Source organism: Vulpes lagopus, chromosome 1, assembly GCF_018345385.1.
Source record: "Vulpes lagopus strain Blue_001 chromosome 1, ASM1834538v1, whole genome shotgun sequence".
In the NCBI taxonomy this organism is placed as follows: domain Eukaryota; kingdom Metazoa; phylum Chordata; class Mammalia; order Carnivora; family Canidae; genus Vulpes; species Vulpes lagopus.
The window spans coordinates 48,640,094-48,662,776 of NC_054824.1; the positions used below are offsets into that span (position 1 = coordinate 48,640,094).

The following is a 22,683-nucleotide window of genomic DNA, read 5'->3' on the forward strand; positions in this document are numbered from 1 at the left end:
ACCAAAGGAATACGGAAAAGTACTAAAATGCCAGTCTAAAAAGGAGGAAGACGTACTATTAATATGTTTAAGCAATCTAGGGAGGTAAATAAACACGAATACGGGTAGAGATACCTGAGTATCACTGTAGCTATGGACAGTTCCTGCCTGTTGTTAATATCCTCAAAGTATACGCTGCAGGTGGCACTCAGCTTTAATTTTCTTTAAAGATTTTATTTATTTATTTGAGAGAAACAACAGACTCACTGCTGAGTGCGGGGCCCAACATGGGGCTCAATCCCAGACCTCCAAGATTGTGACCTGAACCAAAGTCATATGCTTAATTAACTAAGCCACCCAGGTGTCCCACACTAGCTTTTCTGCATCTAGGCTTTTTCTGATGCCTCAGAAAGACCCTTGGGTTAGCCCATCCTAAGGGGAACTGATACCTCCAGGGAGAAACTTGAATTATGGGAGATGGTATTAAACCTCAGCTTCACTTTGGTGGGACCATCTTGAGGCAAGGCTACATGGTGCCTCACAGAAATTGATTCCCCAATTGCCTACAGTAATAATTAGCTCATTAATGCACCTTTCATAGGTTTTTCTCCTTTCTTTCCCCAGTCTCAGTTCTTCCACCCGGGATCACCTACCAAATAAACCAGCCCCACCAAGTTGTACCAAGACCTGTTTTGTAGATTATTTTTGCAGATATAATTTTGAGAAACAATGGACAAAACTACTTGATTTAATTTCCCATAACTGAATATTATCATCCATACATACAGATAAATATTCTGTGGAATTATGATGCATTGTGGTTCCTTTCTGCTTAAGAACTTCCCCCCACCACAAAAAAAGTTAAAGAGCCTTTATATAAAATTTTGACTGAGGTACCAATAAAACAGATGACAAATACCAGATTCCAAATATGTGTCGAAATATCATTCTTTGCAGAATTTACAAAGGAAAAGACCAAAATCCATTATACAACTTCGGAACTCCCTCAAGCACTTGGAGAAATTTTTTTTCTTTAAGAACTGAGAAGAAGGGGAAAGGATTTCTTTAGAAAAAGTGCTGCCCACACCAACCCTTCTCTCTCTCTCTCTCTAAGATTTTATTTATTTATTTGAGATAGAAGAGAGCACACAAGGGGGGGGGGGGAGCAGAGGGAGAGGGACAAGCGGACTCTGCACTGAGCATGAAGCCTAACATGGGGCTCCACCCCATAACCCTGAGATCATGACCTGAGCCAAAATCAAGAATCACACACTTAATGGAGTGAGCCACCAGGCACTCCCCTTCTCTCTTTTAAGGTGGGGTGCTATGGGGGAGAGTGCTATTATGACCTCTTTCATCTCAACCTAGAAGGACTTCAGCAAGACTACTTAAGTAGCTTGGTATATGTTCCCAGCCATAGGGAGACGCTCTGGACTGATGGTGCCTTGATTCAAGCCAGAGGAAAATGCAGTGGCTGGGAGTGAGAACAAAGGCCAAGACCAAGAGACAAAAAGAAAAGAGCTGCCTTTGGGAATACCTGTGCTCCTGCCAATGGCTTCAATTTCCTATGGAGAGAGGTAAACCACATCTAAAAGCTAGCATGGGGTCATTTTAATTCATGTCCAATAGGACTGCTTATCGGGTGATGGGAGTTTAACATAAAGGAGTGGAGAGCAAGGGGGGAAAGGAACTGCGAGAATCAAGTATATATGTGCCCAAAAGAAGTATCACCGAAAATGGGAACCTTGGAGGAATCCAGGACAATCTCCTAGAGAAAGAATCATCTTTGAACATCGGCCTCCCAGAAGGCCCCAACATCAGACAAGAGCACCTGTAAGTGGGCTCCATGCTGGGGCATCTGGCTGGTCCAGTATGTAGAGCATGAGACTCTTGATCTTGGACTTGTTTGACCCCCATGTTGGGCAGAGATTACTTTAAAAAAAAAAAAAAAAAAGAAGAGCGCTTTTGTCTCTCAATTCCCTTTCCTTCTAGGCCTGACTGCAGAGAAGGAAGACATATCTCTAACAAGCTAAAGAAAAGTGAGAGGACAGAAGCAACCAACATTCTCTTCCCAGACCACTGATATTGACTGGACTATTAAAGCCCCAGAGAGGATAGATTTAATGCTAAATTATATCTGTAGTTTGGCTTAATACACAAGACTGTCTAATTACCAAATTGAGATTATGTTTATGACTAGAAATAATTCTAAAAAATTTGAGAAAAACTATTTGAAAGTGATCAGAAAAGACATGAGCTGAAGGGAGTTTTCTTCAAGGGTGAATAAAGAACTCCCTCTCCTACTGCGTAATAAAAACAAAGGATGGTGAGAAACAAAAACAAAAGTGGCATTTTGGTTAACTTCATGAGACCTGTTCAACATAACTACCATGAATATTCTTTTTTTTTTTTTCTTTAAGATTTCATTTATTTATTCATGAGAGACACACACAGAGAGAGAGAGAGAGAGAGAGAGAGAGAGAGAGAGAGGCAGAGACACAGGCAGAGGGAGAAGCAGGCTCCAACCAGGGAGCCCGATGTGGGAGTCAATCCCGGGATTCCAGGACCATGCCCCAAGCTGAAGGCAGATGCTTAACCGCTGAGCCACCCAGGCGTCCCCTACCATGAATATTCTTTTTTTTTTTTTTTTTACCATGAATATTCTTAATTGAAAAATGATCCTAAAAAAAAGAAAGAAAAATGATCCTATACTGTTATCCTTTCTTTTTCTTCCTTTGACCTGCAGTTCTGTGTTGGTACCAGTCATCTTTAAGAAAGTTAATAAAGTTTAAAAAAATGTTAACAATGTTTTAATTTCTCTGTTGCAGTCATTTGGACATATCCCACACCCTTGATATTTAAAGCATCCACTGTTTTCTAACCATGTATTTTAAAAAGGCCTTTATTTTCCTACTATTCAATCTTCCTACTCTTAATAATCACATCATTAGAAGTTACTTTGTCATCATGGATAACAGTAAACCACTCACAAAAGAATCACTTTTAATCATTAATAAACTACTCCTCTTATCCACACATCAGAAATACAGAGATCTGAATAAAGTCTTGTGTATAAATCACCATTAGCAAATATTTATTTCTAATTAATATTACCTTTCAAAAAAGGTTACTATTTCTGAAAGCAATTCAGAAAATGTTCCTCAAAACATATAACATGTAGAGAGTAATTCTGTCCTCAAATCACTGAAAGACCCTAAAAGATAGTTTCTAGACTTACAAGTGTGGCTGAGGACCAGCAGCATCAGGGTCATCTGGAAGGTTGCAGAAATGGAGAATATTAGAGCCACTCACTGATGTACTGAATTAGAGACTGCATTTTAACAAGCTCTCTAGGGGATTCATGTGCACATTATAGCTTAAAAAACACTGGTCTATACAACACAGCATATAATTTAGGAAGAACAGGCCAATCAGAAACACAAGGCTTTATATACTATTATAGCTGCTATTCAGGATTTTAAATGCCAGTCTATTATTTTTGTTGACACTCTATTTAATGTGAAGCACACAAATTATTTAATGAACCAATCTATCACAGATTCCACACTCACAGAATTTCAAAACAAATCTAAGGGACGTACATAGTCTAATTCTGTTGTTCCTTAATTTTTGCATAACAGAAACCTCTAAATAGCTTCTTGTCCAGAGCCACTCCATTTCCAACAATTTATATTCACTTATGTTTGTGAAAGAAAGTACTTAAAAAAATGTTTCCTTCTATTTAGGAGTATAATCTCAGATATCAGATCTCAAGTCCATAACCTCATTTCTATATATTGTTAGTCAAAAACATTTTTTTCAGGACCCCTGGGTGGCTCAGGGCAAGATCCTGGGATGTGGAGTGGAGTCCCACCCTGGGCTCCCTGCATGGAGCCTGCTTCTCCCTCTGCCTGTCTCTCCCTCTCTCTCTCTGTGTCTCTCATGAATAAATAAATAAAATCTTAAAATTTTTTTTTCTTAGAAACAAATCAGTAAAAAAGTATAATGAAAATGCTTTATATTGTGTGTAACTTTCTGTATTAAGTATGGTTTCTACTGTCTACGGTGGACTTCTTAAGAGTATAAGAGAAGTCATTTGGGATCCCAAAAGGGTTCCTAATGTGATCTGTGCTCTGTTCTTTACAAAGCCATTTCAACATGTCTCACTATACAATTAATGCAGCATTCTAAGAATATAAGTATGCCTTTACACAATGGGTTTTTATATGATAGGTCTCTTTTAAGTGAATTATAATAAAATTTTTCTTCTTTAAATATACATTTTTAAGACTTTTTATATTTTGAATAATACATTTTTAGGATATAAATCAGTTAAGTCCTTTTTTTTTTTTTTAAGATTTTATTTATTTATTCAGGACAGACACAGAGAGAGAGGCAGAAGCAGGCCCCACACAGGGAGCCTGACGTGGAACTCAATCCTGGGTCGCCAGAATCCACTCCAGGCTGAAGGCAGCACTAAACCGCTGAGCCACCCGGGCTGCCCCTATATCATCATATTTTAATCTATACTAGTACCCGATGACTACCTGGTTGTCTAGCTGGCATCCAATTCCCCTCCCTCCATGAGAACACACCTGCCTCACTGTATAGTAGCCATATGGTTTAGGCAGGCTGAATCTCTCCTCTGCTCTGGGGTAGTAGGCCCTAAGTGCATCAAGCCAATTAGGGTAATCACATTCTTCTAACTACTTACACTGATCTGGTCAAAGGTGATCTAATCAGATAATAGCTGAGGACTTTTAAACCACTGTTGTGGAAATTAACTCCCCCCTCCCCCCCACCAAGGATGTGAACAAAGCATGTGGCTTCCATTGCTGATGGTAGCAATCTCACAACCAAGAGGAAAATCACCAGAGGGAGAGAGAGTCAATTCAGGGAGACAGTCAACTCAGGAGAATCAATGAAGTTACAGTAAAAACAAACCATAACTAAAAGCTATGCTATTTCCACTTTTGTAGTTTATGTTAGTTTGAAGTTGCTTTTCTGTTCTCAAAAAAACCAAAAGCATTCTGATAGGGACACCTAGATGCTCAGTGGTTGAGCATCTGCCTTCGGCTCAGGGCATGATCCCGGGAGTCCCTGGATTGAGTCCCACATTGGGCTCCTGGTGGGAAGCCTGCTTCCCATGCCACCTACTAGCATCTACAGAGATCCCTCTGCCTCTGTCTGTATCTTATGAATAAATAGTCTTTTTTAAAAAAAAAAAAAAAAGCATTGATAGAACCCCAAAGGAAAACATGTAAGAAATATTCAATATGCTATTTCTCAAATTTATGTATAATTGCTACTGTTCATTCCTTTATTCATTTAGATGTGATGTTTATTATTATAGCTTAGAAAAAGAAGTTAAATCTTAAGACTTGTCTTAGTATCCTACACTCTTTGCCATTTTAACATGGTTGATTAAAAAAATTACATTTCTAGAAAAGTTTTTAAGAGATATCTTTATATGCTTAAAATCACTTTAAGTTAAACTGTTAAGTGTAGGGAAACCAAACCTGCTTGAAGCATTTCAGTCTAAGTGAAAGCGGAAAAAAGTTTAAACATCATCCACAGTAAATTAAGATAAGTAAATACTAACAATCATGGGTCCTTTTTTTATTTTCTGGCAAAGAATGCTTTTTGCAGATATTATAAAGAGAATCTTTGATTGGTAGACACCTAAAAAGTACCAAACAAGAAGTACACAACAAGCCAGATGAGTTAAATTTTAAAAATTAAAAGATAATAACGTTGAACATAGTCTCATGGGATAAAACTTAAGAAAGCATTAATTCCTTAACTACAGAGGAAATAAAAATATTTTTAGCAACCTGGTCTTTTTTTTTTTTAAATCAAGGACCCAAGTGATAACTAGTGACTGTACATTCCAACATTTTCTCCTTTTTATTTATATGCAAATCAAATCATTTTTGACATTTGACCAGTTTGGTCTTTTTTCAAGTTAAACTTTATTTTGGGATAATTATAGACTAACACAGTTTGCTTTAAAAAAAAAAAAAAAAAGATTTATTTATTTATTTATTTATGATAGACATAGAGAGAGAGAGAAGCAGAGACACAGGCAGAGGGAGAAGCAGGCTCCATGCCCGGAGCCCGACGTGGGACTCGATCCCGGGACTCCAGGATCACGCCCTGGGCCAAAGGCAGGCGCCAAACCGCTAAGCCACCCAGGGATCCCCCACAATTTGCTTTTATTGATCAGAGATAAATAATGGTAAATACGTTCTCCAAAAATAACCACACTGGTTAAGTAATACTGCTACATCAAATTGTCAAAAGCTTAAAAAGGAAGAACCAAGGGGCAGCTGGATGGGCTCAGTTAGTTAAGCAGCTGCCTTCAGTTCAGGTTGTGATCTCTGGGTCCTGGGATCTTTTGGCCCCATGTCTTTGTCCTTCCTTGTCTTCAGGCTCCCTGCTCAGCAGGAGTCTGCTTGTCCCCCTTCCTCTGCCCCTCCCCTTTGTGCGCACTCTCTCTCAAGTGAATAAATAAAACATTAAAAAAAGAAAGAACCCAACCTATCTTTTTCCCTTACAAAAGAACATATATTTCATGCCAAGAATTTAGAGAAAAAAACTAGGTAAAAACAATGAAAATCTCATGTACTCCTACTATTTTTTGATGTTTCCACCTAGGTTTTTTGTTTGTTCTTTTTCTGTGTGAATGAGGTGATAATGTAATAACCCCACTAAGAAAATACAAATGATTTTTACTCAAAAATACAAATCACTTTTGGCCTGCTAGTCAATAGTGTCACTGCTCATAAAATTAATAATTTGATAAAAATGTCATCTAATCAAAGAGCTTTGGGCCATCAGAACATAATTCCTGCCTCATATCATGTTACAGGTGCTCAAGATCCAAACTAGCATCTACAGGAGAGCAACAGTCAAAACCACTGCCCCTGGGGAGCCTTTAAGGACACAGTAAATAGAATGAGAAGCAGTGGTAGCATTATTAGAATGACACCTGAGAGGTGTATCTCTCTTAAATTTCTCATGGAACCAGAATGTCTTCTTAGAGTAGGCAGTGGAAGTCAAGTCTCCCCGGTACTGAGTGAGAAAGGCAACTTCTTTGGTTGCTTATATATTAGCCTAATTATGTTTTCATAAAGCCTACATTTTCAAAAGTGGGAAAAAACAAGATATATATTCAAAAGCATCAACACTCTATAAGTCTAAGTCTACATGGGACAATATGAAGCTTTCAGTTACTTTGTTCTCATTACAATCACAATTAGCATTAAGGTGGAGAAATACTGGAAATGCTGTCATAAATTCCAAAAGAAAAGGACAAAATTTTAGAGGAAAATGGTAATGGAAACTTTAGGTTCCATTTAGAAATTTCAGCTTTCCTTGAGGAATTTGACCCCATGTATCTCACACCTCTCTGAACTCTTAGGGCACTGAGACGGTTTTATCTCTGCAATCTCTGTCATAGCAAACTGTCATCTTATTTGCAGGGACTTTACTTTTTCATGCTAGTTTCCACTCTAACCATAGAGTTATCTCCATGTTGTCAGAAACAGGCATTGAACAGTTTCTAACTGATTAGAACAGGGAATGACTACGTGAGTCATATAATTCCAAGGCAAACTATCTATAGTACACAGTATTATTTACAACTCAACAAGATCATTAGTAGAACAATGGCCTAAGAGGTTTTTAAAAATACTCTGAAATTAATTTAAGTCTTAAAAAGAAACCCTTCTATGTTGAATAAAAAAAGTGAAGTTCTTTGTTTAGCCAAAAGAACATGCCCAAATCAACAAACCCCATAATTTACCTCGATAGTAGGCCTTTGTTATTGCATCAAATTCCTCTTGACCTGCTGTATCCCACAACATTAGTCTGACATCTTCATCATTAACTCTGAAACAAGAGATGAATTTATTTCATATGTGAAGAAAATGTTTAGCTATGTTTAGCTTTGTACATATTTTTATTTTTCACATCTGAAGGTTTTAATACTACATTGTTGGTTTCACTCTGAAAAAGTCTGAGTGCTCTTGAATGGTGCTATCAACACCAGCAGTGAAACTAAAGGGGGAAAGACATTCCCCCAAAGCTCTAACTTTATACATGATTTGCGTTTACCTGTCATGGTTTCCCCCTTAATAACAGATCATAGTGGTGCCTCTAACATTAGCATCACTGAGAATGGTATACCCTCAGGTTAGTAATTGCTCTCCTCTTGCTAACATTCTGATGGGTTCTGGTGCACAAGTGATAGAATAAGAATAAGAAAGGAAAGAAGTAAAACACGGAGAACAGAAGGAAGGAGAGAAGGAAGGAGAGAAGGAAGGAGCAAGGGAAGGAAAAGCAGCCTGGTTCCCTACAACTTAAAAATTTATTTATTTTGTCATCTATTCCATTGTCTTATTCATGGTAGTTATGTTCTATAAAGTCACTGCAAACACTGAATTGTCAAATATTCAAACATTGCTCCTAGGGGAAATACAGGGTTAGGATCATGTGAGCCCTGGTTACATTTTCCCCAATGAGTCAACATGTAACCTTGTTTTTTTTTTTTTTTTATGGTTCTGCTTAAAGACATCTTATTTAATACATAGTGTTAATTCACTAACATCTAACTCAAGGCTGACAGCACTGCAACTCATGCCTAAATGAAGTGTACCTAACATACGTATTTTCTCTATAAGGCACATCACAGCCTTCTTGTACTTAAGAAAACGAGATAGCACTATGCATAGGGGCTATTTTAAAAGTGACATCATCAACAAAAAGTACAAAAGCGTGGCACAAAAATAGACATGAGAAAATACTTGTTTGTAGTATGAGGAATGAAAAAAGAATGAAGAGGGTTGCCTTGTTTGACCTAAGGTGAGAGTGTGCACATAGGGTAGCAAATATTTGTTGCTCTGTGCATATCCACAAATGATTACCAAAGCACTGGGATTACTGACTCTAGGGTTACACAGAAATTTTAGCAAGTAAATGGATTTGCAAATATGGAGCCTACAAATAATGAGAATCAATAGTATCCTTGAAGGGTAAACTTGGAATCTACAAATAACAAGGATCAACTATATATTTAAAATATTAATTTGGTTCAGATAACAAATACAAAAATGAATGCCATGAAGGCTTAAAATGAATCCTCTTAAAATACCCGAGAAAGGAAATAAACACAGAAATATTTTTAAAAGAGGGCAACAGAATACAAATTAGAAATTGAACAATCTTTAAAACAATGAACCTAATTATCTTTAATGCTACTGCTCAGGCTAGTCAGATTTGTTTAATGGTACTTATTTCTTTAATACCTGTCAGTCTGTCCTTACAATTTAAAATACACTTGAGGTGGGGAAGAATGGGCAAAACAAGTGGAGGGGAGTGGGAGATATAGGCTTCTAGTTATAGAATGAGTAAGTCACAGGAATAAAAGGTACAGCATAGGGAATATAGTCAATGACACTGTAACAGCATTATACGGGTGACAGATGTAGCTACACTTGTGGTGTACACAGCATAACCTATAGAGAAGTTGAATCATTCTGTTGTATAGTTGAAACTAATATAACGTTATATGTCAACTATATTAAAAAATAAAATATCTTTAAAAGTTTGTAGGACTAATGACAAAAACTGCTACTTTTGATGTGTTTTAGGATCCAACTGGATTTCCTGAAGTAAGGTTTCCTTTTCACTGGAGTATTTAATCCTGCCAAATCTGCTCTTATTTATTTCTTTAAAACAAATTATCAATTCTCTAACTTCTAGATAGTCTTAGGATTCCATAATACTGAAAACTATTCTGAGAAACAGGTAACTGTCCTTCCAATAAAACAAGTCTTTGCTTTACTGTGCTTCACAGATACTGTTTTGTGTTTTTTGTTTTGTTTTGTTCTTACAAAGTGCAGGTTTGTGGCAACCTTGCATTCAACAATTCTATCAGAATCATTTTTCCAACAGCATTTGCGTACTTTGTGTCTGTGCCACATTTTGGTAATTCTTACAATATTTCAAACTTTTTCATTATTACCATATTTGTTAAGGCAGCCTATGATTAGTGATCTCTGATGTTACATCAGTAATTGTTCTGGGGTGCCACAAACCGCTTCTATTTAAGATGGCAAACTAAATGGATCAATGTCATGTGTGCTCTCATTGTTCCACCAACCAGCCATTCCCCCATCTCTCTCCCTTTTCTTGGGTCTCCCTATTCCCTGAGACACAATAATACTGAAATTAAGCCAGTTAATAACCCTACAATGGCCTCTACGTGTTCAACTGAAAGGAAGAGCCACACATCACTCACTTTAAATCAAAAGCTAGAAATGATTAAATATAGTGAGGAAAGCATGCTGAAAGTGGAGATAAGCTGAAAGCTAGGTCTCTTGTGCCAGACAGCCAAGTTGTGAATGCAAAGGAAAAGTCTTAAAATTAAAAGCACTACTCCAGGGGAACCTGGCTGGCTCAGTCGATAGAGCATGTGACTCGATGTCAGGGTCTGAGTTCAAGCCCCAAGTTGGGTATAGAGATTACTTTAATAAACAAATAAATGTGCTACTCCAGTGAACACACAGATTAGAAAAGCAAAATAACCTCACTGCCGTATGGAGGAAGTTTCTGTGATCTGGATGGAAGAGAAAACCAGCCACACATTCCCTTAAACCAAAGCTTAAACCAGAGAAAGGTCCTAAAACTCTCCTCAATTCTATGAAGGCTGAGAGAGGTGAGGAAGCTGCAGAAGAAAAGTCTGAAGCTAGCAGAGGTTGGTTCTTGAGGTTAATGGAAAGATACTGCCTCTGCAATCAAAGTACAAGGTGAAGCAGTAGGTGCTATTGTAGAAGCTATACAGGAGGTTACCCAGAAGACCTAACAAAGCGAATTAATAAAGGTGACTACACTAAACCACAGAGCTTTAATGTGGATGAAACAGCCTTCTACTGGAAGGAGATGCTACTCAGGATGTTTGCAGCTAGAGAGAAGTCTGTGCCAGGCTTCAAAGCTTCAAAGGACAGGTTGACTCCCTTGTTAGGGGCCAGTGTAGCTGGTGACTTTAAGTTGAAGCCAATGCTTATTCACCATTCTGAAAATTTTAGAGTCCTTAAGAATTATGCTAATTTACTCTGCTTGTGCTCTATTAATGGGACAGGGCCTGGATGACAGCACACCTATTTACAAGATACTTTACTGAATATTTTAAGCCCACTGTTGAGACCTACTGCTCAGAACAAAAATTCCTTCAGAATTTGACTGCTCACTGACAATGTGCTGGTCACCCAAGAGCTCTGATGGAGATGTACAATGAGATTGTTGTTTTCAGGTCTGCTAACTCAATACCCATCCTGTGACCCATGTATTAAGAAGTAATTTTCAAAAAAAAAAAAAAAGAAAAGAAGTAATTTTGACTTTCAAGTCTTGCTATTTAAGAAATACACTGTGTAAAGCTACAGCTGCCACAGATGGCGATCTCTCTGATGAATGTGGGCAAAGTAAACTGAAAACTTTATACGAAAGAGTCACCATTCTACATGCCATTAAGAACATTTGTGATTCACAGGAAAGGTCAAATATCAACATCAAGACTTTGGAAGACAGTGATTCCACTCTCATAGATGAGTTTCAAGACTTTCGTGGAGGAAGTAACTGTAGAATGGGTAGAAACAGCGAGAGAAGTGGAATTAGAAGTGGAGTCTGAAAATGTGACTGAATTGCTGCAAGCTCGTGACAAAGCTTGAACAGATGAATTGTTTATTATGAAAGTGGTTTCTTGCATGGAACCTACTCCTGGTGAAGATGCTGTGCAGACTGCTGAAATGACAATAAAGGACTTAGAATGTTAAATAGAGATAGTTGATAAAGTAGCAGCAGGGTTTAAGAGAGTTCTTTTTAAGTTTTTAATTTTAATCCCAGTATATTTATCATACAGTGATGCATTAATTTCAGGTATACAAATAGTAATTCAATAAGGTTTGAGAGAATTGACTCCAATTTTGAATAACGTTCTACTGTGGGTAAAATGCCATCAAATGGCATCACGTGCTACAGAGAAATCATTCCTGAAAGGTACAGTGAATCAGTGAGGCAAACTTCACTGTTTTATATTTAAAAATAGCCACACCTACCCCCACCTTCAGCAACCACCACCCTGATCATCAGTCAGAAACCATCAACATTGAGGTAAGACCCTCCACCAGCAAAAAGATTAAGGCTCAGTGAAAGATCAGAGAATGATCTGTATTTCTTAGCAAATCATATTTTATTTTATTTGTATTTATTAGCAAATCTTATTTTAAGATTTATTTATTCATGAGAGAGAGAGATAGAGAGAGGCAGAAACACACGCAGAGGGAGAAGCAGGCTCCGCGCAGGGAGCTCAATTCCGGGTCTCCAGGATCACACCTGGGCTGAAGGCGGCGCTAAACCGCTAAGCCACCCGGGCTGCCCAAGAAAGTATTTTTAAATGAAAATATGTACATCATTTTTTTAGACTACCACAGACTTAATAGACTACAGTATAATGTAAACATAACTTTTACATGTACTGGGAAACCAAAAAATTCATTTGACTCACTTTATTGCAGTGGTCTGGAACTGAACCTACAAAATCTCCAAGTTGTGCTTGTAGTGGACAGAAATCTAATTAGAGTCAAGCATTGGTTTGTGGTTAAGAAGTATGTGAGATGCCACCAATATATATAAAACAGACCAACAGGAGATAGAAAGGGTCAGGAGGGGAGTATAAAAAAGGGGGAAATGATGAGGGGAAAACAGATGAAAGGCAAGAAAAAGACAGAAGGATAAAGATACACACAGAAATATGTTAACTAACTAGAATTTAAATAAAAACTTAAAACATTAAAGAGAAAAGAAAAAAAGACAAACACAGGAATGAGTATTTGAAAACCACCACCAACTGTTCCATTAGCCACGGCCACTAGACTCCTAACCTTGGACTATACTGTAATTAGAATTATTCCAGTGAAAGCCTGGGATACAGTTCAGAAATCAAAACTGAAGGGATAAAATGGCCAAGTACATACTGGATTTGTCGCTCCAAAAAATCAACTCCAATGGTTTTCTTGTAGTCTTTTGTAAAAATGCCTTTGCAATATCGCTGTATCATACTTGATTTTCCAACTGCTCCATTCCCTACAACCACCATCTTGATGGCCACTTCCATATCTTCCTCCAACATTTTTGCAGTTGAAAAGGTTTCTGAACCAACTTTAATTCCAGGTGATCAGATCTTCTCAAATCTGTAGTTTAAAATGAAATGATTTTTCATAAAATAAAAAGTATATAAAATATTATAATTTTAAAGATTTATCTATTTATTTGAGCAAGAAGAGAATACATGAGCAAGGGGCAAGGGGAGGGATAGAGGGATAGGGAGGGAATCTCAAGCAAACTCCCAGCTGAGGGCATAGCCTGACATGGAGCTGTATTCCACAGCGCCAAGATCATGACCTGAGCCAAAACCAAGAGCCAGACACTTAAATGACTGAGCCACCCAGGAACCTCAAAAATTGTACAAAATAAATTATAATGCTTTATGAAGAAATAATTATATTGCATTGCAAGAATTTGTGTCCATGATGGAGGTCCTCTTACCACCCTGTTTAGATCATGTAAATTCTTTTTTTTTTTTAAAGATTTATTTACTATTTATTCATGAAAGACACACACACACGGGGGGCGGGGGGGCGCAGAGACACAGGCAGAGGGAGAAGGAGGCTCCATGCAGGGAGCCCGACGCAGGACTCAATCCCGGTCTCCAGGATCACACCCTGGGCTGAAGGCGATGCTAAACCAGTGAGCCCACCCAGGGATCCCAACATGTAAATTCTTTTAAAGAAGGAACAAGAACATCATTCATTTTTGAAGCCTGAAAAATAGCACAATGTATGACATCCAGATATTAATAAATGTGTAGTTGTATAGTTCTACCTTTTAATAAGACTAAGACTGGGGTGTTAGAATTGAGGTCTAATACAGCTGCCACTTACTAGTTCTGCAATTTTAGTGAAGTTGCTGGCTAGCCTCTTTTTGCTTCAGTTTACTAAAGGATATTTACCTCAAAAGATTGTTGATTAGTGGTACATATAAAAAGCCCTTAGCAAAGGGGACACCTGGGTGGCTGAGCTGTTTAGCGCCTGCCTTTGGCCCAGGCCATGATCCTGGGGTCCCAGGATGGGATGAATCCCACATCAGGCTCCCTGCAGGGAGCCTGCTTCTCCCTCTGCCTGTGTCTCTGCCTCTCTCCCTCTCCTGTGTGTGTGTGTGTGTGTGTGTGTGTGTGTGTGTGATGAATAAATAAATAAAATCTTTAAAAAGAAAAAAAGCACTTAGCATAGGGAAAACTAAGCTTTCAAAAAATGCTAGTTTCGTTCTACACAATGTAATAAATCCTCCACAGTTACCACCATATGGGCAACAAATACAAAATCTAAGGAAACTGCCTTTTCAACCTCACAGGTAATAATTAATATCCCTAGAAAAATACCCCAAAGAAAGACTTACATAATAATACACAACTGTGTGACAGCATTGGACCTTTACAGTGCTTTACTGTTCAGGTTACAATGACTCCTTTACAAATAATCTTATACCATACGTTCTTTCTTTAGTTTCAGACTAGTTACAGTTATTCATATAATTAAAGTAATGCAATGTGTACTGCTTGCATTTTAGATTGAAAAGAACAGAAAGTCAATTTCTTCATATTTCTTAGAAAATTACTAGTTAAGTTCCTGACTACTATTATATGTTATAATATTATATTTCAACTCCCTTAACTGAAAAACCCATCCAAACAACCACTACACAAAACAAGTCTGAAACATGAAGAACATTCCTTCCTGCTCCCTGTGGAGTCTCAGTAATTGTCCTTAGTGCTTCACAAACTTGCACAATCATAAGAATCATCTAGGAAGATTTGTTAAAGTATAGGTTCTAGGTCTCCACCTCAAACATAACTAAATGATACATTTAAAAAAGTAGAAAGAATGACAAGAAGAATGTGATAGAAGCAAAAATACAGGTAAATACAATAGATTTCTCTTGAGTGTTCTAAATTATGTTGGACTCAAACACAATAGTATGGTTTTCAATATGTGTAGAGAAAATATTTAGCATAATTAATTATAAACAGGAGAGAATAAAGGAATGTAAAGAGAATAAGATTTTAAGATTTTATTTGAGAGAGAGAGAAAGAGAGAACGTGCGTTGAGAGGGGGGAGGGTTAGAGGGAGAAGCAGACTCCCCGCTGAGCAGGGAGCCCAATGTGGGTCTCAATCCTGGAATTCCAAGATCACCATCTGAGCCAAAGGCAGACGCTTAACCGACTGAGCCACCCAGGTGCCCCAAAAGAGGAAAGATTTCTATGCTTCACTTATACTGATAAAATGCTGTCACCAAGAGACTGTGATAAATTACATATGTGTAGTGTATGTAGTATAATACCTAGAGCAAACACTAAAGAAGGTACACAAAGAGATAGATTCAAAAACACTATAATAGGGGCACCTGGTGGCTCAGTTATGAGCATCTGCTTTTGGCTCAGGTCATGATCTCAGGGCCCTGAGATCCAGCCCCACATCAAGCTCCCTGCTCAGCAGGCCGTCTACTTCTCCACCGACCCTTCCCCTCCACTCCTGCTCTCTCATGCTCTCTCTCTCTATTTCTCAATATGAATAAACTTAAAAATCTAACAAAAACCCAAAACACTACAATAAAACAAAATGAAAGTCTAATAACACAATAAAATTACCAGAATCTAACTGGCATTTTATAACTGTGCACACAACTGCATAATTTACTTTTTTCTTTCAAAGATTTTATTTATTTATTGAGAGGGAGAGAAAGAGTGCAAGCAGGGGAGGGGAAGAGAGGAAGAAAGAATCTCAATCAGACTCTGCTCAGAGCCTATCTTGGGGATTGATCTCATGACTTTGAGATGATGACCTTTGCCAAAATCAAGAGTCAGACACTCAACTGACTGAGCCATCCAGGCGCTCCAGAATATACTTCTTTTAAGTACCCACTAAATATATACCAAGACAAAACAGATTCTAGGCCATAAGACAAACCTCATCAAACAAAATAATGGTACCATAATGCAATCAAACTAGAAATCAGTAATAGAAAAATAACAGGAAAATCTACAAATATTTGCAAACTAAAAACACAGACTTCTAAAGAACCGGTGGGCCAAAGAAAAACTCAAAAGACATTTTCTTAAAAAACAAAATTGAATTAAATGAAAATAAGAAATGTGAAAATTTGTGGGACATAACTAATGTAGTGCTAAGAGTGAAAATTTATAGTATTAAACGTTTACCTTAGAAAAGAAGGGAAGACTCAAATCAATAATTTAAGCCCTCACCTCAAGAAACTAGAAAAAGAACAAAATAAACCCAAAGCAAAGGACAGAGATCATGTAAGTAAGCAGAAATCACTGAAATTAAAAACAGAAAAATAGGAAAAATTACACAAAAAAATTCTTTCAAAATTAATAAAATTGACAGAAAAAAGAGAGGATGCAAATTACCAATATTAGGAATAAATTAAGGAATGTCACTCTGTACTCTGCAGACTCAAAAGGATAATGTAACAAACAACTCTACACACATAAATTTGACAATTTAGGGAAAGTTAAGCGTCCGACTCGATTTCAGCTCAGGTCATGATCTCAGGGTTGTGAGATTGAGCTTCACTTAAGATTCTCTCTCTCTGTCCCTCTGCCCTTCCCCTCACTTAAAAAAAACTGACCAATGAAATGGACAAATTCCTTGAACAGCACTATCACAACTCACTCAATATGAAACGGATAATTTGAATAGCCCTATAACTGTAAGGAAATTGAATTTGTAACTTAAAAACTCAAAGAAAAATCTCCAGGTTCAGGTGATTTCACTGGGGAATTTTACCAAACTTTTCAAGCATTGACAGCAGTGATATACAATCTCTTCCAGAATACAGACGAGAAAGGAATATTTCCCAACCTATTTTATAAAGCCATTATTATTCTGATACCAACACCACACAAAAACAGTACAAAAGAGAAATCTGGACAAAGGCACACAGAAGTCCTTAACAAAATATTAGTGTATCAAATCTAGGAACATATAATAAGAATAGCCAGGACAAAGTGGGCTTTATTCAGGGAATGCAAGGCTTCAATACTCAAAAACTAATCAGTGTAATCTACCAAATTAACAAAGTAAAAGAGAAAACCTCATCACCATATCAACTGAAACAGAGGAAACATAAGAAAATTCAACGTCCATTTGTCAGAAAAATAGTCAGCAAACCAGAAACAGAAGACGACTACTTCAGACTCATACAGGTCATCTATTAAAAAACTCTTCAGGGAAACCCGGCTCAGTGGTAGAGCATCTGCCTTTGGCTCAGGTCATGATCCTGGGGTCCTGGGATAAAGTCCCACATCAGGCTCCCCACAGGGAGCCTGCTTCTTCCTCTGTGTCCCTGCCTCTTTCTGTGTCTCTCATGAATAAATAAATAAAATTAAATTAAAAACCTCTACAGCTAACATCATACTTATCTCTGAAAGCCTGATTGCCTTTTTTTTTAAGTAAACTCTACCCACTACATGGGGGTCAAACTCATGACCCCAAGACCAAGAGTCCCATGCTCTACTGACTGAACCAGCAAGGCACCCCTGAAAGCCTGACTGCTTTTACCCTTAGACTGAGAACAAGGTAAGTATGTTCACTCTCACTATTCCTATTTATCATACTCAGTCCTAGCCAGGGGGAACAGGTGACAAAAAAATAAATAAATAAATAAAAACACTTACAGATTAGGGGAAAAGTAAATAAAAACATCTCTATTCACAAATTACATGAATGTCTTTACAAAAAAGTCCAAGGGGGATCCCTGGGTGGCGCAGCGGTTTGGCGCCTGCCTTTGGCCCAGGGCGCGGTCCTGGAGACCCGGGATCGAGTCCCACGTCGGGCTCCCGGTGCATGGAGCCTGCTTCTCCCTCTGCCTGTGTCTCTGCCTCTCTCTCTATCTCTCTGTGACTATCATAAATAAATAAAAATTAAAAAAAAAAAAAAGTCCAAGGAATTTAAAAAAATCCTAGAACTAATAAATGAGTTTAACAAGGACACTGGATACAAGGCAAAACACAACAGTGAATTGTATTTCTATATCCTAACACTGTACGATTTCAAACCAAAGTTTGTATTTGTTTAAGTAATCTCTACACCCAATGTGGGGCTGGAACTCACAACCCTGAGATCAAGAATTGCATGCTCTTCCAAATGAGCCAGCCAGGTGCCTCTGAAACCAAAATGTTTATGTGACATTTATAAAAGTTCCCCCAAAATTAAATACTTTGGTGTAAATTTAATAAAACATGTACAGGATCTATATGCTGAAAACTACAAAACACTAATGAAACAAAGAACTAAATAAATGAAAAGATGTGCCATGTTCACAAACTGGAGGACTCAAAGTAAAAACAGCCTTCTCCCCAAACTGATCCATGGTTTAATTCAGTTCCAAAGCACCAGCAGGACTTTTTGTAGTTGAGACAAGCTGATTCTAAATGTTATATGGAAAGGCAGATAAACTAGAATAGCTAACACAATTTTGAAAAAAGAATAAAATTGGAGGAAATCATACCAGCCAATTTTAAGACACCATAAAGCTATACTAATCAAGAGAGTGTGATACTGGTAAAGAGAAAGATATATAAATCAATAGAACAGAACAGAGGGCCCAAAAATAGACTGACATGAATTCAGCCAATTGATTTTTGACAAAGGTGCAAAAACAATTCAATGGAGAAAAGACTTTTCAACAAATGGTGATGGAAAATTGGACATTCAGATGTAGACAAGTAAGCATTTACCTAAACCTCACACCGAATGCAAATAATTTTAAATGGATCATACATCTAAATGTAGAACTATTCAGGCCCTTGATGGCTCAGTCGGTAGAATTTGCAACTCTTGATCTAGGGGTTTTGAGTTCAAGCCTCATGTTGGGTGTAGAGATTACTTAAAATCTCAGGGGCACCTGGGTGGCTCAGTAGGTTAATCATCTGTCTTCAGCTCAGGACATGATCTCAGCATCCTGGGATCAAGCCCCATGTCAGGCTCCCTGCTCAGCAGGGAGTCTGCCCCCCCTCAAATAAATAAATAAAATCTTTAGAAAATAAAATAAAATCTTTAATAAAAAATTTAAAAATAAAAGTAAAACCATGGGGATCCCTGGGTGGCTCAGTGGTTTAGCGCCTGCCTTCGGCCCAGGGCATGATCCTGAAGTCCCGGGATCAAATCCCACATTGGGCTCCCTGCATGAAGCCTGCTTCTCCGTCTGCCTATGTCTCTGCCTCTCTGTGTGTGTGTCTCTCATGAATAAATAAATAAAATCTTTAAAAAAAAAAAAAAAAGCCAGACACCCTCTAACAAAGGCTCTACCATTTACATATTAAAAAAAATAAAAGTAAAACCATTATTTTTAGAAGTAATCTTTTAGACGGTGAAAATGTTGACCTGGGGTTAGGTAGAGTTCTTAGACATCATACTAAAAATTTCCACAAAAGGAAAAATCGATAAATTAGACTTCACAAAAATTAAGAACATTTGCCTTGTGGACAATACTGTTAAAAGAATGAGAGACAAGCTACAGACTGTGAGAAAACATCTGCAAAGCACATATCTACCAAATAACTTGTTTCCAGAACATATAAAGAACCCTCAAAACTCACCACAAGAAAGCAAACCTTACCCATTTGAGAAATGGGCAATACTCTTGCCTAGGTTCTCATCAAAGATTATATATGCCAAATACACACATGAAAAGATCTTCAAAATCATTAGCCATTAGTTAAAGACACACTAAACCATGGGATACCACTACATGCCTATTAGAATGACTAAATTTAAAATTACTGAAAATACCAAGTGCTTAGGAGGATGTGGACAACTAGTACCCTCACATGGTACTTGTAAAAATGCAAAATGATACAGCCACTCTGGAAATCAGCATGACAGTTTCTTATAAAGTTAAACATCCTTTATATGACCCTGCAATCCCACTCCTAGCAACACCCTACAGAAATGAACACTTATGTTCACACAAAAACCTGTACACGAGGAATGCCTGGGTGGCTCAGCGGTTGGGTGGCTGCCTTCAGCTCAGGTCATGATCCCAAGACCCGGGATCAAGTGCAGCATTAGGCTCCTGCAAAGAGCCTGCTTCTCCCTCCGCCTGTGTCTCTGCCTCTCTCTCTCTGTGCCTCTCATGAATAAATAAATAAATAAATATTTTAAGAAACAAAAACAAAAAACCTGTACATGAATGTTTATAACAGCTCTATTTAAAATCACCAAGAATTTAAAAACAAATAAATAAATAAAATAAAATAAAATCACCAAGAATTGTAAACACTCCAAATGTCCTTCAGTGGGTGGATGTATAAACAAACTGTAGCACATCCACCTAATGGAACACTACTTAGCAATGAAAAAAGAAGAAACTGTTGATGCAGGCAAAAATTTTGAAGAATCTCAAAGGCGTTAAGCTGAGTGAGAGAAGACAGCATCAAAAGGTTACAATATCTGGGATGCCTGGGTGGCTCAGGGGTTAAGAGTCTGCCTTCCAGCCCAGGGCCTGATCCTGGAGACCCACCATGGAGTCTCAGGTCAGGCTCCCTGCATGGAGCCTGCTTCTCCCTCTGCCTGTGTCTCTGCCCACCCCTGTCTCTCTGTGTGTCTCTCATGAATAAATAAATAAAATCTTTTTTAAAAAAGGTTACATATTGTATGATTCTACTTATATGACACCTGGAAAAATTTAGTAATTGCCAGGGGTTAGGGGTAAGAGGAAGGATATAAAAGGATAGCATGAACAGGGATGGGGTGGTGGTGGTAAGATCTGTTCTATGTCCTGACATGGTGACTGCATTCATCTAAAATTCATAGAACCGCGCGCACTCCTTAAAAAGTCAATTTTTATTGTATAATCTTAAAACTAAATTTTAAAGAAGTAGAATCAGATTTTAGCACAGGCAGTCTGACTCCTGTGATGATCAGCTCCTACTACTCCGTAGATGTAAAGCACTATACCAAAACAGTTAAGTTCTTAGAAAATAATCCTGATGGGGATCCCCGGGTGGCTCAGCAGTTTAGCGCCTGACATTGGCTCAGGGCTTGTTCCTGGAGACCCGGGATCGAGTCCCACGTCGGGTCCCCTGCATGGAGCCTGCTTCTCCCTCTGCCTGTGTCTGCCTCTCTCTCTCTCTCTCTCATGAATAAATAAATAAATCTCAAAAAAAAAAAAAAAAGAGAGAGAGAGAGAGAGAAAATAATTCCGAGCATAATAAATAAAAAGCGGACAATAATGCTTTACATAAATCCTCTTCTCTAAATACTGTTTTCCCCAAATTTAATTTTAAAGATTTTCCCAGCCAATGCAGTCTAATCATAGTAGAAAAGGACGGGATGAGCTAAGTCACTGATCAAGAGTTGTGTGACTGATCAAAAGAGTTGTGTTTTGGTTTTGCTTTAGTTTTTTTGTTGTTGTTGTTGTTTTTCCATCTCGGGCTGTACTGAGCACAGGCACGGTTGTGTTTATAAACACTGAAGAACTTGTAGGGTTCAAGGAGATTGCGCAGAAAATACGAGGAGTTCTACAAAGCCTAGAGAAGTGAAGGGCCGGGTCAGACTTTCCCGGCACTCCCGAGGGCGACGCCAACGCTGTCGCACGCCCGCCGGTGCCCAGGGCCGCCCGGTCCCCGACCTGGTGACGCCGCGGCAGCCAGTGCCCACGAAGCCGCGCAGCCCGGCTCATTCATAGCCTAGCGGGTCTCCAAGGGCGGGGCGCCGCGGGCTAGGAGGCGCTCGGGGAGCCGGGCGGGGCCGGGCGGGGCCGGGCGCTCTCCGGCGCAGCCGACTTCACCCGGGCTGGGGTCTCGCCCGGCCTGGGGCGCCCCCTCCCCGCGGCCGCGGGCCAAGTGCAGAAGCCGCCAGCTCCCGGGGGCTGGAGGCCGGCGCCTCGCCTCGCCTCGCCCCGCCCCGCGGGGCAACCCCGGGGACCCACACCGGGAGCCCCGGGCCGCCGGGCGCCGAGGGCGGGCGCCGGGCAGCAGCCTGGACGCGGCGCCCGGCGGCGGCGGAGCGGGGTGCTCGGCGGCCGGGGCCGGGGGATGGGCGCCCGGGCCTGGAGGCCCCTGCCCCCCACGCCCCTCCACAGTCCCCGGACCCCGGCGGGAGGCGGGCCCTGCCCCAGCGGGGCCGGGGGAGCGCCCCGCCGCTGCGGAGGGCGAGCCGGAGCCGCGCCGCCGCCCGGACCGCGAGCCGCTACTCACCGTCCCCCGCCGGCCGCGGACCCGCCGTCCGGCGCCACCGGCTCCTCCTGGTCGCGGCGCAACCGCCGCCGCCGCCGCCGCCGCCGCCGCCGCCGCCCACCGCGCCAGCTCCCTCGGCGGGGCCGCCTGGCTGGCTCGCGCCCTCCTTCGCTCTTTTAAGATGACTAGGATTTTTTTTTAACGAACTTTATTGGCGGCCGGGGCTCGGGAGCGGCGTCTCGGCAGCAACTCCGGCGAGGACGGTTGGGCGCGGGAGACTCGACTCGCCTCGTCCGGGGACGCGCCGCTCTGCGGAGCATGCGCCGGGCTTGGTCTGCGCATGCTCCGCGCGGCCGGGGGCCCCGCTCCGCTCCACCCCTGCTCTGGCG

General features: G+C 39.8%; 1 protein-coding gene across 1 annotated transcript in view; it reads right to left on the minus strand.

Moving 5' to 3' along the window:
* RAB23 (RAB23, member RAS oncogene family) overlaps positions 1 to 22,581 on the minus strand; it is a 35,816-nt gene extending 13,235 nt beyond the window's left edge. Inside the window, exons 1-3 of the mRNA XM_041764622.1 lie at positions 22,316 to 22,581; positions 13,014 to 13,229; positions 7,787 to 7,872 (exon numbers count right to left, since the gene is read on the minus strand). Of these exons, the coding sequence (XP_041620556.1) occupies positions 7,787 to 7,872; positions 13,014 to 13,168 (241 nt within the window). The 5' untranslated portion in view covers positions 13,169 to 13,229; positions 22,316 to 22,581. The remainder of the gene's footprint in view (positions 1 to 7,786; positions 7,873 to 13,013; positions 13,230 to 22,315) is intronic.
* Between the last annotated feature and the right edge of the window lie 102 nt (positions 22,582 to 22,683).